This window comes from Nomascus leucogenys, chromosome 9 (genome assembly GCF_006542625.1).
Source record: "Nomascus leucogenys isolate Asia chromosome 9, Asia_NLE_v1, whole genome shotgun sequence".
Classification (NCBI taxonomy): Eukaryota; Metazoa; Chordata; class Mammalia; order Primates; family Hylobatidae; genus Nomascus; species Nomascus leucogenys.
This window is the reverse complement of record NC_044389.1, coordinates 29412312-29437166: the sequence shown is the minus strand read 5'-3', so window position 1 is coordinate 29437166 and position 24855 is coordinate 29412312. Positions and strand designations below refer to the sequence as shown.

General features: G+C 35.7%; 1 protein-coding gene across 1 annotated transcript in view; it reads left to right on the top strand.

Annotated features, from left to right (window-relative positions):
* The window catches only part of HMCN1 (hemicentin 1), a 434555-nt gene that overhangs the window by 175982 nt on the left and 233718 nt on the right, over window positions 1–24855 (top strand). The window contains exons 8-11 of the mRNA XM_030818744.1: window positions 810–1073; window positions 2474–2618; window positions 5980–6101; window positions 11862–12137. Of these exons, the coding sequence (XP_030674604.1) occupies window positions 810–1073; window positions 2474–2618; window positions 5980–6101; window positions 11862–12137 (807 nt within the window). The remainder of the gene's footprint in view (window positions 1–809; window positions 1074–2473; window positions 2619–5979; window positions 6102–11861; window positions 12138–24855) is intronic.

The window sequence follows — 24855 nt, the reverse complement described above, 5'->3', positions numbered from 1 at the left end:
TAAAATTGAGAAGCATAGCTTTAAATGTGACTGTTCTCTTGGCCTAATCACTTTCTCAAAGTGTAATCCCAAGACCACTGATATAAAAATCACTCAGGATGCTTGTTAAAAATTAAGATTCCTGGACCCAATCGGATCTCCTGAATTAGAACCACGGGAGGTAGGGCCCAGGAATATGTACTTTAGTGAGCACCTCAGTTTATTCTTACACTTACTAAATTTTGAGAATTACTAACCCAGATCTTGAGATTTTTTTTCTTACCGAAATCTATAAATTACCTATTGTCAAGGTAAAATGTGTGTATATAGCTGAAAAATTAAACATGTCACATATCATTGTATTTCAAAGATAAAATTATTGATTTTTAAACCTTGTCCTCCTCTTATTTTATTCATACATTAAGATTTATAGTTTTCTAGCTGAAAAGAAGCTTAACTATAATGTAACAGTTAAAGTTTGGGGGAGGTTATTGTTCATTTATTTTTATTGCTGCATTTTCTGGAAAGATACAAAATAATTTATCTTTAAAAGTATTCATGTGATCAAACATTATATAACAATTTTCACAATTCTAATTTTTTTTTACATGTAAACATAGTTAAAATACTATAAAAGTTATTTCTTAGGATGTCCTAAGTTTCTCTGGTCATGCATAAACTGTCTTTTATGTAGAAACAATTCTGCAACTGATCCAGAAATTACAGGCATCCTTATGGTACTCATATATTATTATCATGCAAATACTTATTTGATACATAACTTGAATTGCATGTTTCTTGTAGATGATAACAAAATCTTTCTCTTGTAGGAATACCTACCTATGTACTGCTCAATACTTCTGGAATTTCCACTCCAGCTAGAATAGATCTTCTTGAACTTTTGAGTATCTCAGGAAGTTCTCTTAAGACTATTCCTGTTAAATATTACGCAGATCGAAAACCTTACGGCATATGGAATATTTCTGACTTTGTACCACCAAATGAAGCTTTCTTTCTCAAAGTAACAGGCTATGATAAGGATGATTACCTCTTCCAGAGAGTATCAAGTGTTTCCTTTTCTAGTATTGTCCCAGGTGAGACATCATTTTATTCAACATTGAAATATTGACAGTTTAAGGGGGTGATGTTGTCCCATAGGTAAATAACGGACTATCAAATAAAAAATAATGTCTTCATATTATTACTGCATCACCAAATTGATAGACATTTACATGTAGGGTAACACAGTTTTTCTTAGCTGTTAAATAGCACATCCAAAGTTTCATGTTAAGTCTCACTGATTGCAGATCTGAGAATTTTGATTAGTCAGTGTAAGAGCTGGAACTGGAAAATTCTGGTACTATCTTTCCCCCTAAAAAAGCCGGGCACATATATTTGCTTAAACTATCTAAACTGGCTAAATGTTTATATACAATTGTCAGAAACTTTCTGCTCCATAGATGGTAGTTCATAGTAAACAACAGGTGATCACTGCCTTTATTTGTCTAGTTGGTTAGTTAGCTAGTTAATTGTACATTTGCTCCTATGTAGAGAGGAGATTACAGATTAGATATTATTTGGAAGCATCAGGTAGCATTTCAGCTTAGCTGTACCTGAGCTATTTTTCAAGGCTCATGACTGAACTCTGACTCAATCTTTTTTTTTTGTTGTTGTTGTTGTTTTTTTGAGACGGAGTCTCGCTCTGTTGCTCAGGCTGGAGTGCAGTGGCGCGATCCTGGCTCACTGCAAGCTCCACCTTGCAAGTTCACCTCATTCTCCGGCCTCAGCCTCCCGAGTAGCTGGGACTACGGGCACCCGCCACCTCACCCAGCTAATGGACTGATAAAGATATAGGATTGTTTATAAAATTGTATGGTACTATTAGTGCTATTAGGTGGAGGGACAAAAATTTATCATTTATACATAAGATAGTGATTTGGGAAATTCAGGAACAATTCTATAGCTATTGTTTAATAGTTGTAGAGTGGTGAGAATAGAACCAACCTCAGTATTTCCTCATATATGATATTCAAATTTGGCTTAGCCCCTAATTTGAACGCGACAAAATCTGATGGATTCCTAAAAGTCATTTTTTACATTTATTTTGGAAAAACAATTTGATTCTGAGATCCGTGGGTTCTTATGTTTTTGAAATAAAAACATATTCTAAAATTGATATATTATTGCTTATTTGGTAGTATTTTTTCTATCCTGGTGGTACAAAAAAATACGGTGTCTTGAAAACTATGGAGTCTTAGATTCAATGAATACTGTAGTAAGGGGCTCATAAAGATATCCAGAAATCAACTAACTTTGAACAAATAAAGATAGAAAAAGTAATTTTTAGTGATCTGGGTTAATTGGAATGCAGAGGATTTACTGGAATAATTTAAGTATAAAGATTTTGAATGGATTAAGAGGCAGTACTTAACATCATTGTGACCTTCTTGCTTAAGTTTTTTTTTTTTGTTTTTGTTTTTGTTTTTTTTCCTAGATGCTCCCAAAGTTATGATGCCTGAGAAAACCCCAGGATACTATCTGCAGCCAGGCCAGATTCCCTGCTCTGTTGACAGTCTTTTGCCCTTTACCTTGAGCTTTGTGAGAAATGGAGTTACACTTGGAGTAGACCAGTATATGAAGTAGGTACATGTTTCTGTCAGTAATAAGATTCAGCATTTAACATGTAAATATAAATGGACTATTATTGCAATGTACTTTTTCACTGAAAATTCTCACTTGCTACATAGTCTGGAATATAGCAGTGAACAAAATGGACACAAATCTGTGCCGTTGTAGAGCTTATATTGTCATAGAAGGAGACAGTAAACAGAAGATAAATATAATAATATAATAAATGCTGGAACATATTCAAATGTTGACTCATGTGTTATAGAATCTGAATGTTTTTTAATTTGTGGGTCTGTTGTTAAGACAAATGCAGAATTATGAAAATGATGTTAGGTATAAAATCTTGAAAGGGGACCTTGCAAATGAGAGGTCCTGAAGCTTTAGCTTTATTGGCTTCATGGTAAAAGTGTTTCTGAATCTGATTTAAAGTGTTATGATAAGTGAATCTGGTAAGCGTAGAACAGGTTAGTTGGGTTGAATATTGCTGGTAGGTGGAGTGGATGTAGCACTGGCCAATTTAAAATCCTAAAATTCAGAGTAAGGGGCATTGGAGCAAAGACATAAAGATGCCAAGAAAGATGATCAACAAGGTATCCAGAGGAGAGTATTCAAACACAAGGAGGAGCAAGTGCAAATGCATGAAGGCTGGAGTGGACTAGGCATGTGGGACAGACAGACAGGAGGAGGCCAGTATGGCTGAAGCCCATTGAGCCAGGAGGAGAAGGGGAGCAGAGAAGGTCAGAGAGGCATGGTCTGTGCTGCAGGTGGGTGACAGGTGGGTCAGAGCAGGTGTGGCGCCTGCATATAACAATCAGCAGGAGTGGGCTAGAGGGCACCAACTTTTCCTTGTGAAGTTGGGTAACTTTTTTAGACAAATACAAGTAATTTAATGATAAAAACTAAGTAGATCTTGAAAGCTGGAGAAAAATGATTTCTGGAAAGTGTTGCCTTTCAACTTAACGTGAAACAAACAATGTTTTGGGAAAATCTCTAGGAATTATTGTTTTATCAGACGTTTATACTGTTAATTCAATATCAACATAACTTCCATAAGATGTTAAATGTTTGACAGTCTCAGTTTATACAATCACTTTATGGGGAGTCATTTTAATCAAAAATTTATGGCAGGAATGTTCATCGTAAGTAGGACATTTTCTACTCTTTAAAGATTAAACTGTATTATTTCCTGTCCCTTACATAGTATATCTTAATGATTTATTTAGCTGTGTATTTAATAACCAGGAACATAATTGACCAGGATATAAAATGATGAAGCTACATAGCTAGCTGGTGAAATCAAATAATTCTGTTTTATGTTTAAACAGTAACATTTTTCAAAGACACTTGAGATTCTTTAGAAACATTAATTCATTAATTCCACACAATTCCTGGGAGATTAATTCCACACAATTCCTGGGAGGTAAGCCATGAGAATTCTTTTTCTCATTTTTCCAGCTCTGTGGCCCAGAGATATGACATGCTTTGCTGACATGTATTCAGCTCTTTGGATGTGACAAGTTAGAGACAAAATTAGGCATGAGTGATGATAGACTGATACTCTAATCCTGATTCACTCTCATGTCCCTGCCCTAGATTTCCTAATAACATGAAACATGTGACTTAATGTTTGTTTATGTCAGTCACTTTGGTCACCAGGGGATGTAAGAGAGAATCCGTTTGCATTAGCAGCAGGGTGCATTTTTATTTGACGTGTTCTTTTCCCTATTCCAAAGTCTACCCTTCAAAATTTTTTTGTTATGTCCACATAGTGCTTAATGTCAACTGAGAAGGCTCCATGAAAAAGAGAATTATTTTCATGTAACATTTCATCATCAAGAAAGGAACAAGTATAACTGTAAAGAACATTCTTCAAGCATTTAGTAAACTGGTTGTATGTCTTTGGACAAATTACTTGTCCTTTCTGTATCTCAACTTTCTCGTTTTTTAAAAGGGATTTAGGACTCAAAGAATCATCAGTTTCTGTTCTAAAATTTCCATCAATCTGTTTTTGATGAATTCTAATGTATGCTCAGCTTTTAAGTAGGCACTGAAGAAAACACCAAAGATGTACGTATTCCAAACCCCTACCTTGCTGAAACTTACCAGTACCTCCTAGAGGATGACATTTACAAATCTGTGCTTAGTATACTCCTGTTAAGCATTGAAGATACAGCTTACATGATCAGTGTGGTATGGAGTCAAGCAGTATTCTGCTTTTATTCTGAAAGTGACAAGAAGAAGCACTGGCATGTAGTGCCTACAGAATTGAAAGGAAGCAATGTTTAACTAAAGTGAATTTTCTCAGCTACTAAAACATATGGATCAATGACCTTGCTTTGTTTCTCACTTTCCTAAGGCACAGAAACCTGTTTTAACTTTTTCTTAGAAACCCTAGTTGTACCAAATATGAGTTAAGAGCTCAGTAAGTTCTTCTTGGTTTTTTGATGATAAGTATGGTGTGTTTGGATGGGGAGAGATCTGGAGATATCACCATAAGGTATTATATTTTATACCACTTTCAGAATTCAGTGGTAAGTCTCTTGACTGCAGTGGGCTTTTTACCTTATCTATATCTTGATTTTTTTTAAGGTTATAAGTAGCTATAGATGATACAGGAGAAAAATTATGAAAACATTTTTGACATTTCAGCCACACTTTAAAACAGAATAATGCCTATTTTTGTAGGTCATTGAGCTCTTTGAAACAGATTAAATATCTATTACTGAGACACTTCCAGAAAATGAGAAATAATTTAAACAGTGTTAGAGAACAAAGAATAAATATTTATTAAATGAATGAATACATAATATAGTAGAGGGATTTTTTTTAACTTTAACTATAAAACTGATCATTTGTTTTCATTTCTCATTGTGAATGTAGGTTGAACGATATATGGCCTATCACCCCATGTGGAGCTTATCTAAAAGAAAGTTAAGGAGAATTTATCTTCTTAGAATCAAAAAGTAGATTTCCTACCTTCAAATTTGTATATTGCCTAATTAAATTGCTTTGTCTAAGATTCCTACTGACATGACCAAAAACTGGAAAAAATAAAAGCAGAGAGGATTAATGAGTATTTCTTTGCCAGCTCTGTTATCTTATATTTTGACATAGCTAGAAAATATTTCCCTAAATTTTCAATCTCTATAATTATTGTTTATGTTGTGTCTTTTGCTCAGAGTAGAAAAGCCTCATTTTCTAGTGAAATATAAATGGTGTGTCATTTTAAGTTAAAAAGAACTCTGCAGTTTTATCAATTTATTTTCTTTACATTGTTCTTTTGAATGAACCTTCAAAAGAAATAGTGAATCATTGCTTTCAACTTGGTCTTATTTTATAGTAACTAAAAGTTTTCCATTTTCTTACCTCCAGAGAATCTGCCAGTGTGAACTTAGATATTGAAAAGGTCACTTTGTCTGACGAAGGTTTCTATGAATGCATCGCTGTCAGCAGTGCAGGTACTGGACGGGCACAGACATTTTTTGACGTATCAGGTAATTATCACTAATTTCTTTGCAGTTGCCCAAGTATTAATGCAGCTATGGAAATGGGATGTTTGTTAACCAGTTTGTGTTTATACAATTGTCTTTATGATTATTTTATTACTGTCTGTCTCTCCACTGAATTGAGAACTCAAATCCTGGCTTTACCATGTATCAGATACATGACTCTCCTTGGGCTAATTGTTTAAGAACTCAATGCCTTGGTTTCCCTAACTATAAAAAAAAGCATAATAACAAAAACAGTCTCTATTTCATGGGGAAACTGTGAGGATTAAATGATATGTAATATATACAAGGCACTTAGAAGACAGCCTGCCACATAGAAGCACTTAATAGACATTAATGATTATTATTATTATTATCATTATTGTCAGGGATTAATGAATAGTTTTTGAAATCATCATATACCATTTTCCTGTGAGAAAATAAAGTTTAAGTGAAGGATCTATTCCAATCAATACAAGGTTAAATGTTCCCTTTTCCTCTTCCATATTCATAATGAGCAGAGCACTTTTATGAATAGATTCTGACATTTAAATTGAAGATAATAATGAAAATGATTACATTCTAAGAACACAGGACCTCAGTGGCTACAATATTCGCACTAAGAAGGGCAGAAATAAAGCTAATTATTTTACATTCAGATAGTATGTTTCCTATGAATAGATGGGAGATATAGTTCATATTATTTTATATACATCAAAGTGAAAAAAATAATTTTTTGCCTCATCTCACATAATTTTTAGGGGAAAAAAGACTACCATTTATAATCAATGATCAGGATTAAGCCATTTACTCGGCATTTATCTATAATTGGAAACTTTGTTTTGGCTGAATGATTTTCGTTTTTTCCTTTTCTTTTTTTTATTATACTTTAAGTTTTAGGGTACATGTGCACAATGTGCAGGTTTGTTACATATGTATCCATGTGCCATGTTGGTGTGCTGCACCTATTAACTCGTCATTTGGCCTTAGGTATATGTCCTAATGCTGTCCCTCCCCCCACCCCACAACTGTCCCCAGAGTGTGATGTTCCCCTTCCTGTGTCCATGTGTTCTCATTGTTCAATTCCCACCTATGAGTGGGAACATGCGGTGTTTGGTTTTTTGTCCTTGCGATAGTTTACTGAGAATGATGGTTTCCAGTTTCATCCATGTCCCTACAAAGGACATGAACTCATCATTTTTTATGGCTGCATAGTATTCCATGGTGTATATGTGCCAGATTTTCTTAATCCAGTCTATCGTTGTTGGACATTTGGGTTGGTTCCAAGTCTTTGCTATTGTGAATAGTGCCGCAATAAACATACGTGTGCATGTGTCTTTATAGCAGCATGATTTATAGTCCTTTGGGTATATACCCAGTAATGGGATGGCTGGGTCAAATGGTGTTTCTAGTTCTAGATCCCTGAAGAAATGCCATACTGACTTCCACAATGGTTGAACTAGTTTACAGTCCCACCAACAGTGTAAAAGTGTTCCTATTTCTCCACATCCTCTCCAGCACCTGTTGTTTCCTGACTTTTTAATGACTTTTTAATGATGTGAGATGGTATCTCATTGTGGTTTTGATTTGCATTTCTCTGATGGCCAGTGATGATGAGCATTTCTTCATGTGTTTTTTGGCTGCATAAATGTCTTCTTTTGAGAAGTGTCTGTTCATGGGTGAATGATTTTCTACCTGCCTTGTGGACTAGTGTTGCTATGTGTTTAACTGGAGCCTATTCTGACCTATATATTGCTGCTGTTGAATTTATTGCAATGTCTATATTTGCTTTTAGTACTGGTGTGCATTTTCTTCAGACAATTTAAGACGAAGGAAGCTTATAATTATAGGTATATGATATATTTAGAAGTCTAGGATTTGTTGTTTGCTATCAGTAAGTTCAAGGTGAAACTTAAAGCAGAAGCATGCAAGTCAGACAAGCATGTTCTTCTTGCAGTTAAACTATTTGTATTCTCTTACTGCTAGAAAAATAAAGTTTGTCTTCTGAAACAATTTAGCAAGTTGACATACATCACAAACTATTCATTTTTTCATATCCAGTAATTATGAAAAGCACTGGAGTCGTGTCAACATTCCTCAGCTTCTGGGAAAACAAACACTCAAACACTTGAGTATTTTTCCCAGCAATACTTTTTAGGAGAAGGACAACAGGGAAAGAGGTTTGAGTGAGTTGATTCAGACATCTTGCATAAATAACTGGGAAGTGCCAGGAAGAACTTGTGAACTGACTGTCATGAATTGGGCTTGACGGTGTCAGGAACTTCCATATGTGTATTCTACACATGCCCTTCTAGTAGCCATCTGTGATCTGTGCCAGCCAGGCAATGGAATAACTAGGAAATTGTACTGTGCCCGAGCTGATTTTCAGGGAATTGTTTTCCACTCAGTCAATTTAAAAAGAATAGGGCAGAAACAGTGATGGCAAGGGCAATGATTATAACAGCAGAAGTCAAAAGTGAGTGCCCCTTTGAACTTGAAAGAATAGACATTTTTTCTGCGTTAGCTGTTGCCTACACCAGCCTTTAAGCTCCACCCACTTCTGAATTTCCCTTGGCCTAGGCTGAGGTCCCAGCTCAGCCACCCCACTATAACTACTTAGCAGCACACTGGAATCAGGTGCAAATTCACAGGATAATTAGATCTTAGATTTTTAAAGGTGTATTAGGAAACAAAGCATTATTTAATATTAATATTCTCATGCCATTATGGATATTATTTTATAAAGTCAAGGAACACCCAAGAGCAGTTTAAAGAAAAGCCCAAGTTCTACCAATATGTTGCCTCAATTTTTGCCAGCACTTTTTTTCTAGTTGACATGTTTGAGGACTTTTGGTTCAATTGAAATATTGGTTATTGGGTTATTGATTGTTTTAAATGCACAACAGGTGTAGAAAGCGTTGTTCTTCTCTTTTATTGAATATAAACACATCGAATCTAATGAATAAAACTGCAGAAGCATGAAAAACTTATTCTTTTCATTACATTTGGTAGTTTAGTTTGATGCTAAGTTATATTAATTATCTGTACTGAATTGTTTTACTAACACAGTGACCTTCACCCAATACACACACACACACACACACACATACACACACACACACACACACACACACACACACAGAGTACTAAAATTCTGAATTTAGGTAAAATTCTGAAGAGAGAAAACTTGTCAAGGGCATGTCAGTGACAGTAAACCTTAAATTATAATTACAGAATATTCTTTTAGAAAGGCTAAGATTTGGAAATAATCTTACACCACCTTATCATTTGATAGCTAAAGAAGCAGAACCCAGAGAAAGCAAGTGACCCATTTATGATCAAAAGGGTAGCTAGGTAGTAAGATGTAGATTCCTGGCCTCCTGATTCTCAGTCTCATGGTCTTTACTTAATGTCGAAGCCTATGCTTGTCGCCTTTCCTCCCTCATTATTGAGGTTTCCTTTCTGCTACCCTAATCCTAGCCTGCTTTCACTCAGGAATGGCTGCCCTTTGTACTCCTAGAACAGGTTATTTCTGATAATCTGTAATCTTGGCCTCCTTCACAAACTGCTGTAATTCTCCCTCATCACTCCCCTGTTCCTACCAAATTTATTAACGTATGCCTAAATATTTCAGTGTGTATAATATTTATTGTCTTGAGGTATTTATGCAGTGGTGGTGTCGTATGCCATTATTTCAAATCTCATCCGCTCATGTATGTTATTAGAAAGTTGGCATGTACTTATTTGAATTTATATTTGAAGAGGAACTAGAATCTGGGGTGGAGTTTTCATGCAAGAGGGTTTTTGGAGAGTTCTGTAGGGAAAAGCACCTGTAAGGGGATGAAGGAAGTGGAAGAAGAGGAACTGTGCTACAGTTGCAGCAAGGGCCTACAGGCAGCTCTGGAGCTGGGAGGGCCCTGAATTGAGCCAGGAGAGCTGAGTCTTTCTTCCTTCATTAAGAAGTAATTGGATGTGGGCAGCACTGGAAAGGGGGGTCTAACCTTCAGCATGTTCATTTCATAGGGATCTGAGAGCTAGAAGGAGTCTTTATGATAAAGTAATCATCTTATTTTTCAGATAGAAAAACTGAACTATTAATATCACTAAATTGGCTTATCTAAAGTCACACAACTAATTAGGGGTAGAACTAGGTGGCCTATTATTACCAAATTTAGCAAATTAAAAACACAGGATGCCCAGTTAAATTTCAGTATCACATATATGTCACTCAAATATTGCACGAGGCATATTTGTACTAAAATATTATTGTATTTGTATTTTAACTTCAGATTTAACAAAGTGTCCTGCATTTTACCTGTGAACCCTAGCCAGACTCCAATCAAAGCTTCCTTTGTCCTGTATTCTTTCCAATGGATTCACTAGCTATTTTTGTAAGATATTTTAAAAAAACATAACAAAATAATTAAACATTATTTTTATAACTTAAAATAGCATATACTACTTAGAAATAGTTTAGAAAACAATGGTAAACATAACAAAATATGGAAAACACACATATTATATCACTCAGAGATAACCGCTTTGGTTTTGGTATATTTGTTTCCAGTCTTCATTCTAGGCTTATGATATTAATCTGTGCTCATATATAGTTTTAAATAGCACAGGGATAAAGTTTGATCTTGAATATTTGACAGACTTTCGTATTAAACTAAAACAGACATATGAATTTCTAGCTAGCATAGATCACTGCAGTTTTTATTGTTGCATTATTTATAATGTATTGCTATAGGAGATCATTTTAAGGCATTTGAGCAGAGAGAGCTTTGGAGAGAGAATTTAGATTCACTCTCAAAACTAACTAGAGCTAACACAGGAACAGAAAACCAAACACCGCATGTTTTCTCTCATAAGTGGGAGTTGAACGATGAGAACACATGGACACAGGGAGGGGAACATCACACACCAGGGCCTGTTGGGGGGTGGGGGGTGAGAAGAGGGAACTTAGAGGACAGGTCAATAGGTGCAGCAAACCACCATGGCACACGTATACCTATGTGACAAACCTGCACGTTCTGCAGAGGTACCCCGGAACTTAAAGTGAGATAATAAAAAGAACCAACTAATTAGAGAAACATGTGATTCTCTGCAGAAATGTTGGTTAAATATTTAATTAGTAATTGGCCTTTGACCATATCTGAAACACATGTGTCACTCAATGCCTTTTGTGTATATGGCTCTATGTGTACAATTTTATTAATGGTCTGTTCCTACTGTTCACCTGAACTTCATAAATCAAACTGTTCCCCACTTCTGCTTGAACATTTATGTTACTCTTCTGTTGTCCTGTGTTTTGTTAATGAGACTGTAACCTCCCTTAAAGATGATACTGTCATTTTCATGTCTACTATCCTTTGTGTGCTATTTTCTTTACAATGCTAAATGCATATTTTTAAAATCTAAAAGTTCGCAAATGCTACTTTCATCAGTAAAAACTTTGCCTCATTTTACAATCCTCAATTAGTCAAGTTGTATTCTTTTGCCATGCCTCTTTGACTCTCATGTCTATAATTTATAGATTTGGCTTGAGTATCCTTTGGTATATAAATGTGTACTACTTTCTAAAGCATCCTTTAAGTGGTAATTTTGAGGGGGCTCATAGACACATGCATTAATCGAGTAAGTTCTGTTGCACTGCATCTTTCCTACTGGATGTTCAGTACCTACTTATTCAGTTTTAAAACCACATCTGTAAGTGAGCAAAATGGCTTTTAGGTCTCTTGATTTGAATTTTTTGATTTCACACAGAGCCCCCTCCAGTCATCCAAGTGCCTAACAATGTTACAGTCACTCCTGGAGAGACAGCAGTTTTAACATGTCTCATCATCAGTGTGGTGGATTACAATCTAACCTGGCAGAGGAATGACAGAGATGTCAGACTGGCAGAGCCAGCGAGAATTAGGACCTTGGCTAATCTGTCATTGGAGCTAAAGAGTGTGAAATTCAACGATGCTGGAGAGTATCATTGTATGGTTTCTAGTGAAGGTGGATCATCAGCCGCTTCAGTTTTCCTCACAGTGCAAGGTACAGTGCTTTGGTAACTTCCAAATTATGACATCTTTCTGTCCTCTTTTTTTAAAATTTTTGTGCTCCCAAGTTGGCTATCTGAGAGTGAGAGTATCTACCCAAATAATTACCGTTTAGAGTGATAGAATGCTTAACACACTCAGTGGTCTACGGCCAACAAAACTGGAAACTAAAATATCACTAACAAATAGGTAACTTTAATACAATCACAGCTAATCGTAGTAGTTGAAGATATTTATTTTAAAACAATATAAAAATTGTCTCTGGATAAATTAATAGTTTTAAATTCTTTAATCCATCTTGTGGATTTTTTTAAAAAATACTAATTTTATTAATAATTGGTCAAAAAGCAATTTCTTCCCAATTTAAGTACTGTATTTTTGCATATGTAACTAATTTACCTTTTATTGTTCAATTGTTTAGTAATTTCTCACTAATACTTTAAAATAAAGGTTTAAGATGCTTCTCATCTTGGTGAAATTTTATTGAAACATAAGCAGAGTTGTTTTAAACCTTATTTGTCTTACACACACACGTACACACGCGAGTGCCTATTGAAAATAAATTAATTGTGAGCCAATTTTGAATTATGTATACATTGACAACTATATGTTCCAATAGTTGAAAACAAGTTTATGAGCGATGTGATTAATGGCTACTAAATATATATTATTCAGGACCATGAAATGACGATCAGAAACCACTCCAAAGTTTCTCTTTCAGTGGAAACATATTTGGCTTCTAAATGTCTATAGACCAGCAAGGAGTCTTAATGTAATGAACAAATTACTGTTGGCGGTTTTTCTCTGTTAAGCTGAAAGGTTCAGTTGCTGCCTCAGCAGAATATTTTATTTCAGTTCCTTGATGTGGGAGACTGATTGCATCAGAATTGGGTCTAGCTATTTGATTGTGGTATTAGAAACAACTTTATAACATGCCTGAAGTAACACTCTCAGGTAACTTTTTAGCAACGTTACCTAAGAAAATGACCATTCAGTTTCAAGGCTAAATCTTAGAATGTTATTAATGACAGAAAAGCGAAACTACCATGAGAATTAACAAAATGGTTGACATCTGATTATAGTTTTCTCCTTGGTAGTTGAAATATATGCTGCAATCAGAATGTGTGTCTTTTGTTAGTTGATCTGGGGAGTCGTCTAGGGAAATGTTGCTTTTGTAAATGATTCACCACATTTCCACGTGAAACTGCCTAGATAACATGAGTCGATCCAAGTTCTAGCAACTTGGGTTACTAGAACTCTGGAACTATTTTACCAAACTGATTGTTTCAGATAAAATAAGTGCTAATGGCCTTCTGAAATTTGATCTTGGTTCTTTAGTTGAAGTCCCTTAGAATGAGATTGTAAAATAAAAGCAGAGCCTTCCTTGTTTCTCCACGTTAACGTTATAGTCCATAATTTTTCTATTTAGTGCATTAGAGCAGTGATTCTCAAACTTCCATGAGTAAAGAATTACCCAAGGACTTTTTTAAAAATGCAGATTTCTAACCCCACATCAAGAGATTCTGTTTCCATAGGTCTAGTGTGTGGCCTGGGAATCTGCATTTTAACAGACTTCTCAAGTAGTTCCATGGACATTTTCTGAAAACAGCACATACATCCATTCTACAGAATGAACCATGTGATCTAGAAATGCGTATCTTTAAGGGAAGCTCTTGGCTCTCTTCTTGCTGGTAAAATAAAGCCATTATTATCCAACAATTTTAAAAAGTGCTGAGGTAAGATGTTATATAATACACAAAACATAAATATAAAAAACATGTGACAGTACATTATTACTGGGTAATCTGTATTAGTGGTGTAAATCTGTCTAGAGGTGTTATTTTATGGCCTGTCTAGTTGGCCTTGAGTTTGAGGGGCCAATTTGATGATAAAGGATATTTCAAAAATCTAACAAAAGTATACTCTAGAATTGATAATACTTCTTAGTAACAATAAGAGACTTTTGCTCATTGTAGCTATCTAAATGTATTATTTTATGGTTGAATGTACTACTGAAAAACTATGGGTATTTGATGAAGTAAACTGCCATACCTAGAGGTAAAGTTTATGATAATATGAGAGCTGATAAACTATTGACATTAAATCTTACATTACAAATTAATTTCACTTTAATGCATTTAAATCTTTTTTAAAGCAGAAATAACAAATAGTTTTACAAACTTAAAAGACAAACTAATACTTGGATTGAATACATACTTTAGGAATAGTTTTCTTGTTTAAAGGGGAATCAGTAGCTTAATTCACAGCCTCATTTATGTTGTTATGCTTCCACTGGTATGTTTGGGAACTAGTTCTATCTGGAATACTTTTAAGAGTTAAAAATCTAGATTTTACAAGTTTTTGTAGTAATTTTACAAAATATAATTAGCAAGAATTTTCTTCTTTAAGATAGTATATGTCTAATATTGCAGCCCTTCTTTACCTGACAATAAATTATATATAAAGACTTCAAAAAGACAAAGCTAAAGAATACTAAAAACTAGCAGCAATTAACAGCAGCAAAAATCCTAGCAGGAATTTTATATGTATTACATATAAATATTTTTTATTATGTAAATATGTATATAGAATATTTATCTATATTTTAAGATCACTGGAATGAAAATCTTGACAGTGCTCCATCCTTTTTCTGTTCGCATGAAAGTAGGAAATATCTTTGTCCCTGTTTCGTAGTTTGCTCCAAAAAGAAAATGTTACTCTTTGAAGAAGCCAGAATGCTGTTTTCTCATACTCATTAATAGCTCTAACTATCCAAATTAGGAAACTAGCAGGACAGAAAATGAACAGGCAACCTGGTTCCAGATAGAAAATTGTAACCTTGGATATATGTAACCTGGGAGGTATGTTTCCCACCAATGAAAATATTTGAAAGCAAGAGAAACATCGATATGAGTGTCAGTTAGGAATTTTAGAAACAGATGGTAGCAAAGGGGAGCATCACATCTCAGCCAAAAGAGCTCCATAGATGAGGACTGGGCAAGGAGCCATGTACATCAGACTCTCACTCAGCTGCAGAGCTGAAAAGGGGGTTCAGCTCCTCCAGAACAGAAACAGAGTGAGAATGAAGTCAAGTCCATCCAAACACTTTATTAAAAGACACTAGTTTTGGATGAGTGTCACCTCATTTGAAGATGAATAAACAGAAAACTATCAAAATAAATGAAACAGTGGAGGGAAAATGAAGCATAGGACTTAAGTAGAAATACTGAGGAACAAAACAAGGCGGTCAGGGAATACTTAGAAGAAATGGATGCTTTGAAAGCAGCTTATTCTAGACACTAGGGGAAAAATATTTGGTCTGCCCATTGTCTTTCAAAAAGACTTCAATGCTTTTAGATGACAGTGCATATTCATATGGTGTCTTCGTCTGTTTTTTGCTGCTATAACAGAATACCTGAGACTGGGTAATTTATAATGAACAGAAATTTATTGGCTCACAGTGCTGAAGGCTGGGAAGTCCAAGATCAAGACTGGGGCATCTAGTGAAGGCCTTCCCCCTGCATCATCGCATGGTGGAAGGCAGAAAGACAAAGAGAGCAAGAGAGCAAATCTACTCCTGTGAGCTTTTTTTATAAGGGTATTAATGTTTTCATGTGGGCAGAGACCTAAACATCTCCCATGAGGCCTCATCTCCCAACGCTGTTGCATTGGAGGTTAAGTTTTCAGCACACAAATTCAGGGAGACACATTCAAACCATAACATAAGGCAAGAACTGGCTAAGACAAAAGGACATTAATAAGTGGAATAGGCTGGACGCAGTGGCTCACGCCTGTAATCCCAGCACTTTGGGAGGCCAAGATGGGCAGATCATGAGGTCAGGAGATTGAGACCATCCTGGCTAACATGGTGAAACCCTATCTCTACTAAAAATACCAAAAATTAGCCAGGCTTGGTGGCACACATCTGTAGTCCTAGCTACTTGGGAGGCTGAGGCAGGAGAATCGCTTGAACTTGGGAGGCGGAGGTTGCTGTGAGTCGAGATCGTGCCTCTGCACTCCAGCCTGGGCAACAGAGCGAGACTCCATCTCAAGAATAATAATAATAATAATAATAATAATAATAATAATAAGTGGAATGGAAGAAGTCAGAAAAGATTTGATTTTAAAAATGCAATATTTTAGTGCAAACATGTAGTAGAGGCACTAAAGAGGAGAATTTATACTATATAAAAAATCATGGATGTGGTGCATAAATTTGAGAAGTCTTTCAGAATATTGAAAATAACTAACAGTTGAATAATATGATTTTTTAAGTGGAAATTAAAAACAGAAGTTTAATCTAAAATTTATAGGAGTTTAGGAAACAAAGATGATTGAAACTAAAGAAATAGTCCAAGATATAATTGAAGAAAACTGTTCTAGGGACAAAAAGTTGTCTTGAATGAATAGATTAACCAAGGTAAATGAAGGGAGAACTTCATCTAGACACATCCTGGCTGAATTTGATATTACTGGTAGGAAGAATCTGCTCATTCCCCATAAGCATATGACTAAATCCATTGTAAACAGAAAGATAAAATCGGATTTATGTCTGACTTCTTATGCTAAAAGCTAGAAGATAATTGCAGTGGATATTTGTCATAGTTTTGCTTTTAGGGTCTGAATACTTTTCCTAATTTGTGGAGGAATTATTTATTATCTTGGTGGGAAGCAGAAAACAAGTGAGGTCAGAAAATTCATTTTCCTTATTCCCTAGATCACATGAGCCACAGCCAGCCACTCATATGCTCCCAGTGGGACTTTGACTCTTGCCAAAACCACGAACACTTAAAAAAATTCCAATTTTTGGCAGCATCATGGAATTTAGAGTCCAACAGCAGAAGCAAATGTCCCAGTGGCCCTTCACCATCACTTTAACAGACTGATGTTGGCTGTGTTCTCAGCGGTCTAGCCACACCATTTCTACCTGATATCCAGTTTCCTTTTGATTCTGTACCTCAAAAAAATTTCCCCAGTGAATTCCTTTTCTGCTTAAGTCAGCCAGCCTGGTTTCTGTTGTTTGCGACTGAGAATTCCAACTGACACAATAATAAGCAAGATGCAAGTAGTTTTGAAAAAAAAAAGGAACCCAAGAATTTAATCTAGTTAAGTTGTCTTTCCTATGAAAAGCCATCAAAAGGATATTCTCAAATATTCAAGGGTTCAGTAAAAATACCAAGCATAGCTTTCTTAAAATGATTTATTAAAAATGCAACTTAACTGCTTGAAGTAGATCTTAAGAAGGAAAAACAAAAAATCAAAATTGGAGAAGCCATGGTATGAAGAACTGGTGAACTTCCCTCAGTGGCTATTATCAGGCTCATTACCAACTCACCTAAAAAGCTTTGGGAAGCAAAGCTAACCTCAGAAACTATGGCCGTTTGAATCAGCCACACTGATGAGCATGTGAGAATGTGAATGAATTGATATGCTTACTTCATTATGAGAATTCCTTACCACGAGGATAATGGTATAATTAGACACAGCAAATTCCCCAGGAAAGGAATCCCCTTTCAGCGTTTACCACAACACTCAGAAGTCCAGCTATGCAAACAAACAAATGGAAGCCAACACTGCTGTGCTAGGAGAAAAAAGATAACTAGATTGATTTATACAAAACGTGTACATGATTGTTTGGGGGCAGCAGAACTATAAGTGACTTTTTGACTTGTAGTTTTTTTGTTTTTCTTTTTTAAGATCAAATTCAGGCAGTTAATTTGCATTTTTCATAAATCATTTCATACTTTTCTGTACTTGAAAAATTACTTAAATGGATTATTTTTAAACTTTGTGTAAATAGGATTTAAATTTTCTTAAATGCTCACATTAATTTTATTAGAGGGTTGAATTATGTATGAGTAATTTCTTCTCTTTGTTTTCTAGATATTGAGAATGTGCCTTATCACTTTCTTATTTAAAATAATTGAAAAAATAAAAGACAGTTTAAAAATAAGAAATAACTAAGAACACAAATTAACAAATAATGCCTCTCAAAAAGAAAAGCAACCGCACTTAAGATAAAAATAGATTTTAGGTCAACTTATAAGAAGAAACATCTCCTATCTGCTTTATATAAATGGAAGTATATTATAAAGGATCTAGTGATATATTCCCTTAAATATTAAAAAGTTGAGTTCTAAAAAGTTTATTTTAGAGAAAATAATTCTTTCCAAGGTTTATTTGTAGGCAGCTCTAGTTCTGTTAGGTATAGAGATATGACAACAGTTTCACCACTGCATGTTGAGTGGTATAAGTTCTTTTCAGTAGAGTGGTAAAAGGGCTTTTTTAGTACAAATAACTGAGGTATGGTATCAGCTTATGCCACAAAATTTTTGCTTTTCAAAATGACTTAAATCTTATTTAAATATATTATCTTAACAGTAAGAGAAACTAACACTTTATGTAAACATAAAATAAGATGATACTCAGCATGCTGTGGTGGCATCTCTTACTAACTTCAGCTTTCATGTATTAATACTTTGATTTTCTTTGTCATGTTCCTTTTCACTTATTAAAAAAAAACTGTCATGGCTAAGTTTTTTTCTCTGATAGAATAATCTATGAACTGCTTCATGAACTGCTTCACCTCTAGAAATGAACCTATTTTAACTTGCTTGTGCAGGATATGTTTTAATTCTGGTTACTAATGAGCTAGTCTCTCTGAGTTGCTGTTTTCATATGTAGAAAAAATAGACCTTCTTTCTCTTTGGCTGTTTTCTTCCATCTTTGTGCAAACTTGGCCTTTGCCCTCAAAGAATATTATAGCACACTCCCAAATCATGATTGCGGCAGAACTTAACTTTAATAAAATTCTATTGACAGAGAAGTTTACTTTTGAGAAGCCTGGCTAATGTGATTTATTTCCTACAGTTGCTAGTCATCTAGAAGCTTCTTTAATCAAGCTACATATTTTTCTTCTCTGAACACTTTTTTTTTTTGGAGACGGAGTCTTGCTCTTGTTGCCCAGGCTGGAGTGCAATGGCACGATCTTGGCTCACCCCAGCCTCTACCTCCCAGGTTCAAGCTATTCTCCTGCCTCAGCCTCCTCAGTAGCTGGGATTACAGGCATGTGCCACCGTGCCAGCTAATTTTGTATTTTTAGTAGAGACAGGGTTTCTCCATGTTGGTCAGGCTAGTCTCAAACTCCCGACCTCAGGTGATCTGCCTGCCTTGGCCTCCCAAAGTGTGCATTTTTAGTAGAGACAGGGTTTCTCCATGTTGGTCAGGCTAGTCTCAAACTCCTGACCTCAGGTGATCTGCCTGCCTTGGCCTCCCAAAGTGTGTATTTTTAGTAGAGACAGAGTTTCACCATGCTTGCCAGGCTCATCTCGAACTCCTGACCTCATGATCTGCCTGCCTCGGCCTCCCAAAGTGCTGAGATTACAGGTGTGAGCCACTGCACCTGGCCCTCTGAATACTTTCTAAAAAGTATGAGATGTATTTAAAAATGGTAAGTTCGTGGAATTTGCTTTAAGACCGTTAGTGTTGAGATGACCTTGCTTGGTCTTCAGAATGGATTACTTATAACTATTCCACTTTTTGGGAAGTTTATCTCATATCTATAACATGTCAGAAGTTATTCTACACATTTTAAAAATCTATGTGGTACTTAACAAGCATCCACCACATGGAGTTATTTCTAAATTAAAAAGTGTCATAAAGCAGTCAAACTTAAAACGTCAAGTTAGAACATCTGACTGTACAAACGTTCGCATTTGAAAGCTTAAGGATCTGGAATTTTGTAGGACTGTGTTACAGAGTAAGTCCTTTAAATTCTTTCTGAACCAAAATGAGGTCTATGAAAAGGAATAAATGCAGAATTTCAATTGATAACTAAATTAGATTTTCTTGTAGGAAAAATCTGGTATTCACTTCCAATTTCTCTGCCAAATGTAATCTACTGTCTCCATGGTTAGAGGCAAGTTTCTGTTATAAAACATTCCAATTTCATGCAATAAAATGTATGAATGAATATCATGTTTCAGTTACTTTTGCCTTTCATCCAAGGAATCTATGTACTATAAAGATGTTAGAGCACTTTAATTTTAGGTGAAAAGAATGATCTCTCTAAAACTTAAAGAAGAGAAATATTAAAGTGTCTTTAAATAGAACTTATAAGGAAAAACTAAAGAATTAGACTTATTTAGATTATCAAAGACAAAAAAGGACTGGGTGCGGTGGCTCATGCCTGTAATCTCAGCACTTTGGGAAGCAAGACGGGCAGATCACTTGAGGTCAGGAGTTCGAGACCAGTCTGACAACATGGTGAAACTCCATCTCTACTAAAAGTACAAAAATTAGCCAGGTGTGGTGGCACATGCCTGTAATCCCAGCTATTCCGGGGGATGAGGCGGGAGAATCACTTAAACCCTGGAGGCGGAGCTTGTAGTGAGCCGAGATCGTGCCACTGCACTCCAGCCTGGGCCACAGAGTGAGACTCCATCTCAAAAAAAAACCAAAAAAAAAAAAAACCAAAAAAAAGAAAAAGGATATGAATGACTTAATAAGTAATTCAAGTATATAAGAAAATTGTTATAAAGAAGTGATACACTGTGGACATTTTAATTTTCAGCAAAAATAGACCATGTGAATATGTGTATTCAGCCAAGTCTGATGGCTTTAAGTGAGCTAGTGGAAAAGATGTCTAGGTGTTGGAGAGGTTAAATGATAGAATGCAGTAGCAGGGAAAACGATACTCCTTTCTCAATGCATTGACTGCTGGGAAAAGAGGTCAAATGAGCAATCAGCAAACATATCAACCCACTGAATTATTTAAAGAAAGCTACCAACTAACTTTTTTAAAATTTTGGGAGTTCATAGATATTTTACATCATCTAATCCTCACAGACGGCTGTTATTTACTATGGTCAATTTCAATTTACAGCACTTCTACATGTGTAAATTTTTTTTTTCCACACCAACAACCAAATCTCCAACTCTCTAGGCCCCAACTGGGTGTCCATCAATTTAATTCAATTCGGAAATCAACTCATTTAGCATGAGACCCCTCAGGTTAAGGGCTTAATCCCACAAAACTGCACCTACTTTAAATGCCAATCACAAGCCCTGGGCTTCCTATACTTGTGATTAAGCAGGTATGAATCGAGGGTTCTCATAACCACTTATTCAGGTTCAATAATTTGCTAGGATGGCTGACAGAACTCGAGGCATTTTATTTACTTTTTTTTTTTTTTAAATAAAGGATACTGCAAGAAGGGGGGAAAAAGCTGTTTCTCGCTCTACTCACATACCACTCAATACAACATTTCTGACATAGGATGTTTACCAGTTTATTAATAAGGATATCATAAAGGACACAAAGAAGCAGCCAGAGGAAGAGATACATAAGACAGGGTCTTGGAAGGATCTGGATGGCAGGAGCTTCTGTCCCCATGGAGTTGGGATGTGCTACTCTCCTGGCACATAAGTAAAGTGTTTCCCTGAGCTCCGAGAGCCACTCTACAAATTGATTGAACCTGACAAGGCGGTTGTGGGAACTCTTGATTTACAGCTGGTTGGTCAGAAGTATAGGTGACAAACTATGACTTATGATTGGTATCTGAAATGGAGGCACTTCACTTCTTGTGGGACTGAGCCCTGAACCTGTGGGATCTGGTGCTATCTCCAGGTAGATAGTGTCAGAACTGAATTAAATTAGAAGATACACAACCGTTGTCTGCTGTAGAATTGCTTGGTGTGTAAGGAAATACCCCCATACATCTGGTGTCAGAAATATTCTGTTGAGTGGTATTAGAGTAGAGGGAAAAAAATAGTTTTCTCCTTCCTTGTAGATATGACTCAGGTACAGTCAAATGGAAGTTGTGCATTGTACAAAGTATACGGGAGGTGGGCAGCATGGAACTTTCATGCCCTCTTCAGCCATTACACCCTCCCAGCACCTCAATGTGTTCAACAGCCCAGAAGCTCTCTGAAGCCCATAGTTTAGTGTTTTTATAGAAGTTCCATTATGTAGGTAGGATTAAATCATTGGCCATTTGGCTATTAACTCAATCTCTAGCTTCAGTATCCTACTCAGAGGTGAGGGGATGGGGATGAAATTTCCAACCCTATAACCCTTCGTCTTTCTGGTGACCAGCACCCATCCTAATGTTATTTAAGAACCCGCCATCCCCCAGTCATTTATTAGCATACAAAAAGGCACTCATCACTCAGGAGATTCCAAGGGTTTTAGGAACTCTGCAAGGAACCAGGACAAAGACCAGATGTATGTTTTTTATATCACAAGATCGCATTATTGCCCCAAGGAAATAGAATCTCTGAGGATTAGCGACTTTTCCTAGGTTACAAAGCCAACAGGTGGCAGAGTACCTATCTGAGCTAGTTATTTCCATTATTCTGCATTGTATACAGAAGTTTCTAGATATGCTATTAACAGCTCTAAAGAACAGGTAGATAAAGGAAAGTGGAAAAAAAAAGAAAAGAAATGAAGGGTTCTTGGTTATTAACAGATAAGTGAGAGTACTTACCAAAAACCCTATGTTCTCGCTTATAAGTGCAAGCTAAGCTGTGAGTACACAAAGACATACATAAGGATAAGATTGACTTTGAAGACTCAGAAGGGAGAGGGTAGGAGAGAGGCTAGGGATAAAATCACTCAGGTGATGGGTGCACTAAAATCTCAGAATTTACCACTGTATAATTCATCCATGTAACAGAGATCCACTTGTATCCCAAAAAATATTGAAGTAAAACTTAAGAAAAATAGAAAAGGTACAAAGTGGGTGCAAGCCCCTATCTTGTGAGTAAAGAAAATGGAAATGACAGCATTGTGTGTAATCACAGCTCAATTTTAATTCCCTACCACTCTTACTCCTCCTTTCTCTAGAGCTTTATAGAATGGACCAGGTATATGGCAACAGTTTGGTGAATCCTTTGACTTAAATTGTGGTAGAGTAGCTGCTAAGGAGAGTTCTGGAGGAGGGGGAGCTGTAAATATGCTACCCAAACAAGCACGCAGAGAAAATATAAGATGACTAGACAGTATACTCCATTAAGTCAGAGCTAGATTTTATTCAGTTTTGTGTCTTCAGTGTGTAACATAATACTTAGTACCCAATATTGCATGCAGTGCATGTCTGTGGGAAGACAATGAGAAGCAGAGTGTTTAGGCGTAAGAACATTTGCAAGTATGGAAGCTATTTATGTCCTAATGTGTACTAAAAATTTTTGGTTCAAATTTCCCCTAAACATTGTTTAATATTTTTTGTGTTGTTATTTTATAAATTAATCGTCCAACTAAGAAATAAATTATATTACTAAAGATTAGATATTTGTTGTATGTAACAACATAAATAACTTGCTATTTTTAATATATGATGAAGGGGCTATGATATTTGACTATTATAAATAAAAATTGAATTAGAGCTAATATTACAAAGGAGGAATATTTATTTACTGCATCTGAAGAAAGGTGTGATATGTCAAAAACATTTCGTTAATGAGAATGCAAAACTGGTAGATAATGATTATGACAATGAGATCTTTATTTATGCTATGCCCCTAGGCACTACCTCATTCATACTATGTAGTAGGAATATCTTTTTTCCATAATAACAAAACAAATACTTAAATACATGAAGTACCTTGATTACAAACCCTTGCTAGAAAAGGTTAGAGCTGGTGTCTTATTTGTTCATTTGTTTATTCATTTATTTATTCACAAAAAAATTGTCAGGCTTTGTGCTTCTTGCTGATGATATAAATGAGGAGAAAACAACATCCATCTCCTCAAAGAGCCCATAATGTAATCAAGGAAATTAGGCAATAACACCAATAAATATTTACAATACGATGTCATAAGAGCCATATTAGGGTACTACCGGAGCTTTTAATTCTGTCTCAGAGTGATGAGTTGAGATTGAGAAGGGCTTTGCAGAAGAGATTATGCCTCAGGTATCCACTAGAAGATGAGTAAAAGGTAGAAGTCTTTGCTAGGAAGAAGTCAGGACAGTCTGTTCAGATGGAGAAAACTACACGTGCAAAGCAACAAAAGAATGAGAACACAGAAACGTGGGCTTGCTAAGAGTGGAGGACCCAGCAGAATAGTGAGATCCAAACCCATGATGATGTAATTTTCTTTTCGCTCTTGTCTTCAGTAGTCTTTTGACACAGAATTGGAGGAATCATTTGGTTTTGTGGTTTTGTGGAATTGGTTCAGCAAAAAGACAAGGTAACTTGAAAAAACAGTGATTGCAGTTATGCACTGGGAGATTTAGGCTGGATGAAGAAGGAAGAAAAGGCTAAAAGCATGGTCTGATACACTGGAATAAAAAAGGAAGTTCAAAGTGGTGACCATGATGAAGTTGAAGGAAGAAGAGTGGGAGTTAGGGAATGACAGCTGGAAGGATGAGAAATTGTGAACCTCAGACTGAACTTCCAAGGCAAGTGTTCTTCCAGCTACAGTATGGTTGCTTCCCTGATATATACTAAGGTAGCAAATAAATTTATCTATCAACATACATTAAAGGCTAGATTTTTTAGTCTTTCCTTCAAGAAGTGCTGTGTAGATCCACTTTCATATGATTTTGATTCTGTGACTTTTACATATTTATGTGAAATTATCCCTTTCTTGAGCACTATAACCAACTTTTGATAGGCAAAACATGTTGCTGTTATTGAGTCTGGATTAGGAGACACATGTACATATGTGTAAAACGTCAGGAGTCTCCTTCTAATATGCCAGGAAGTAATGG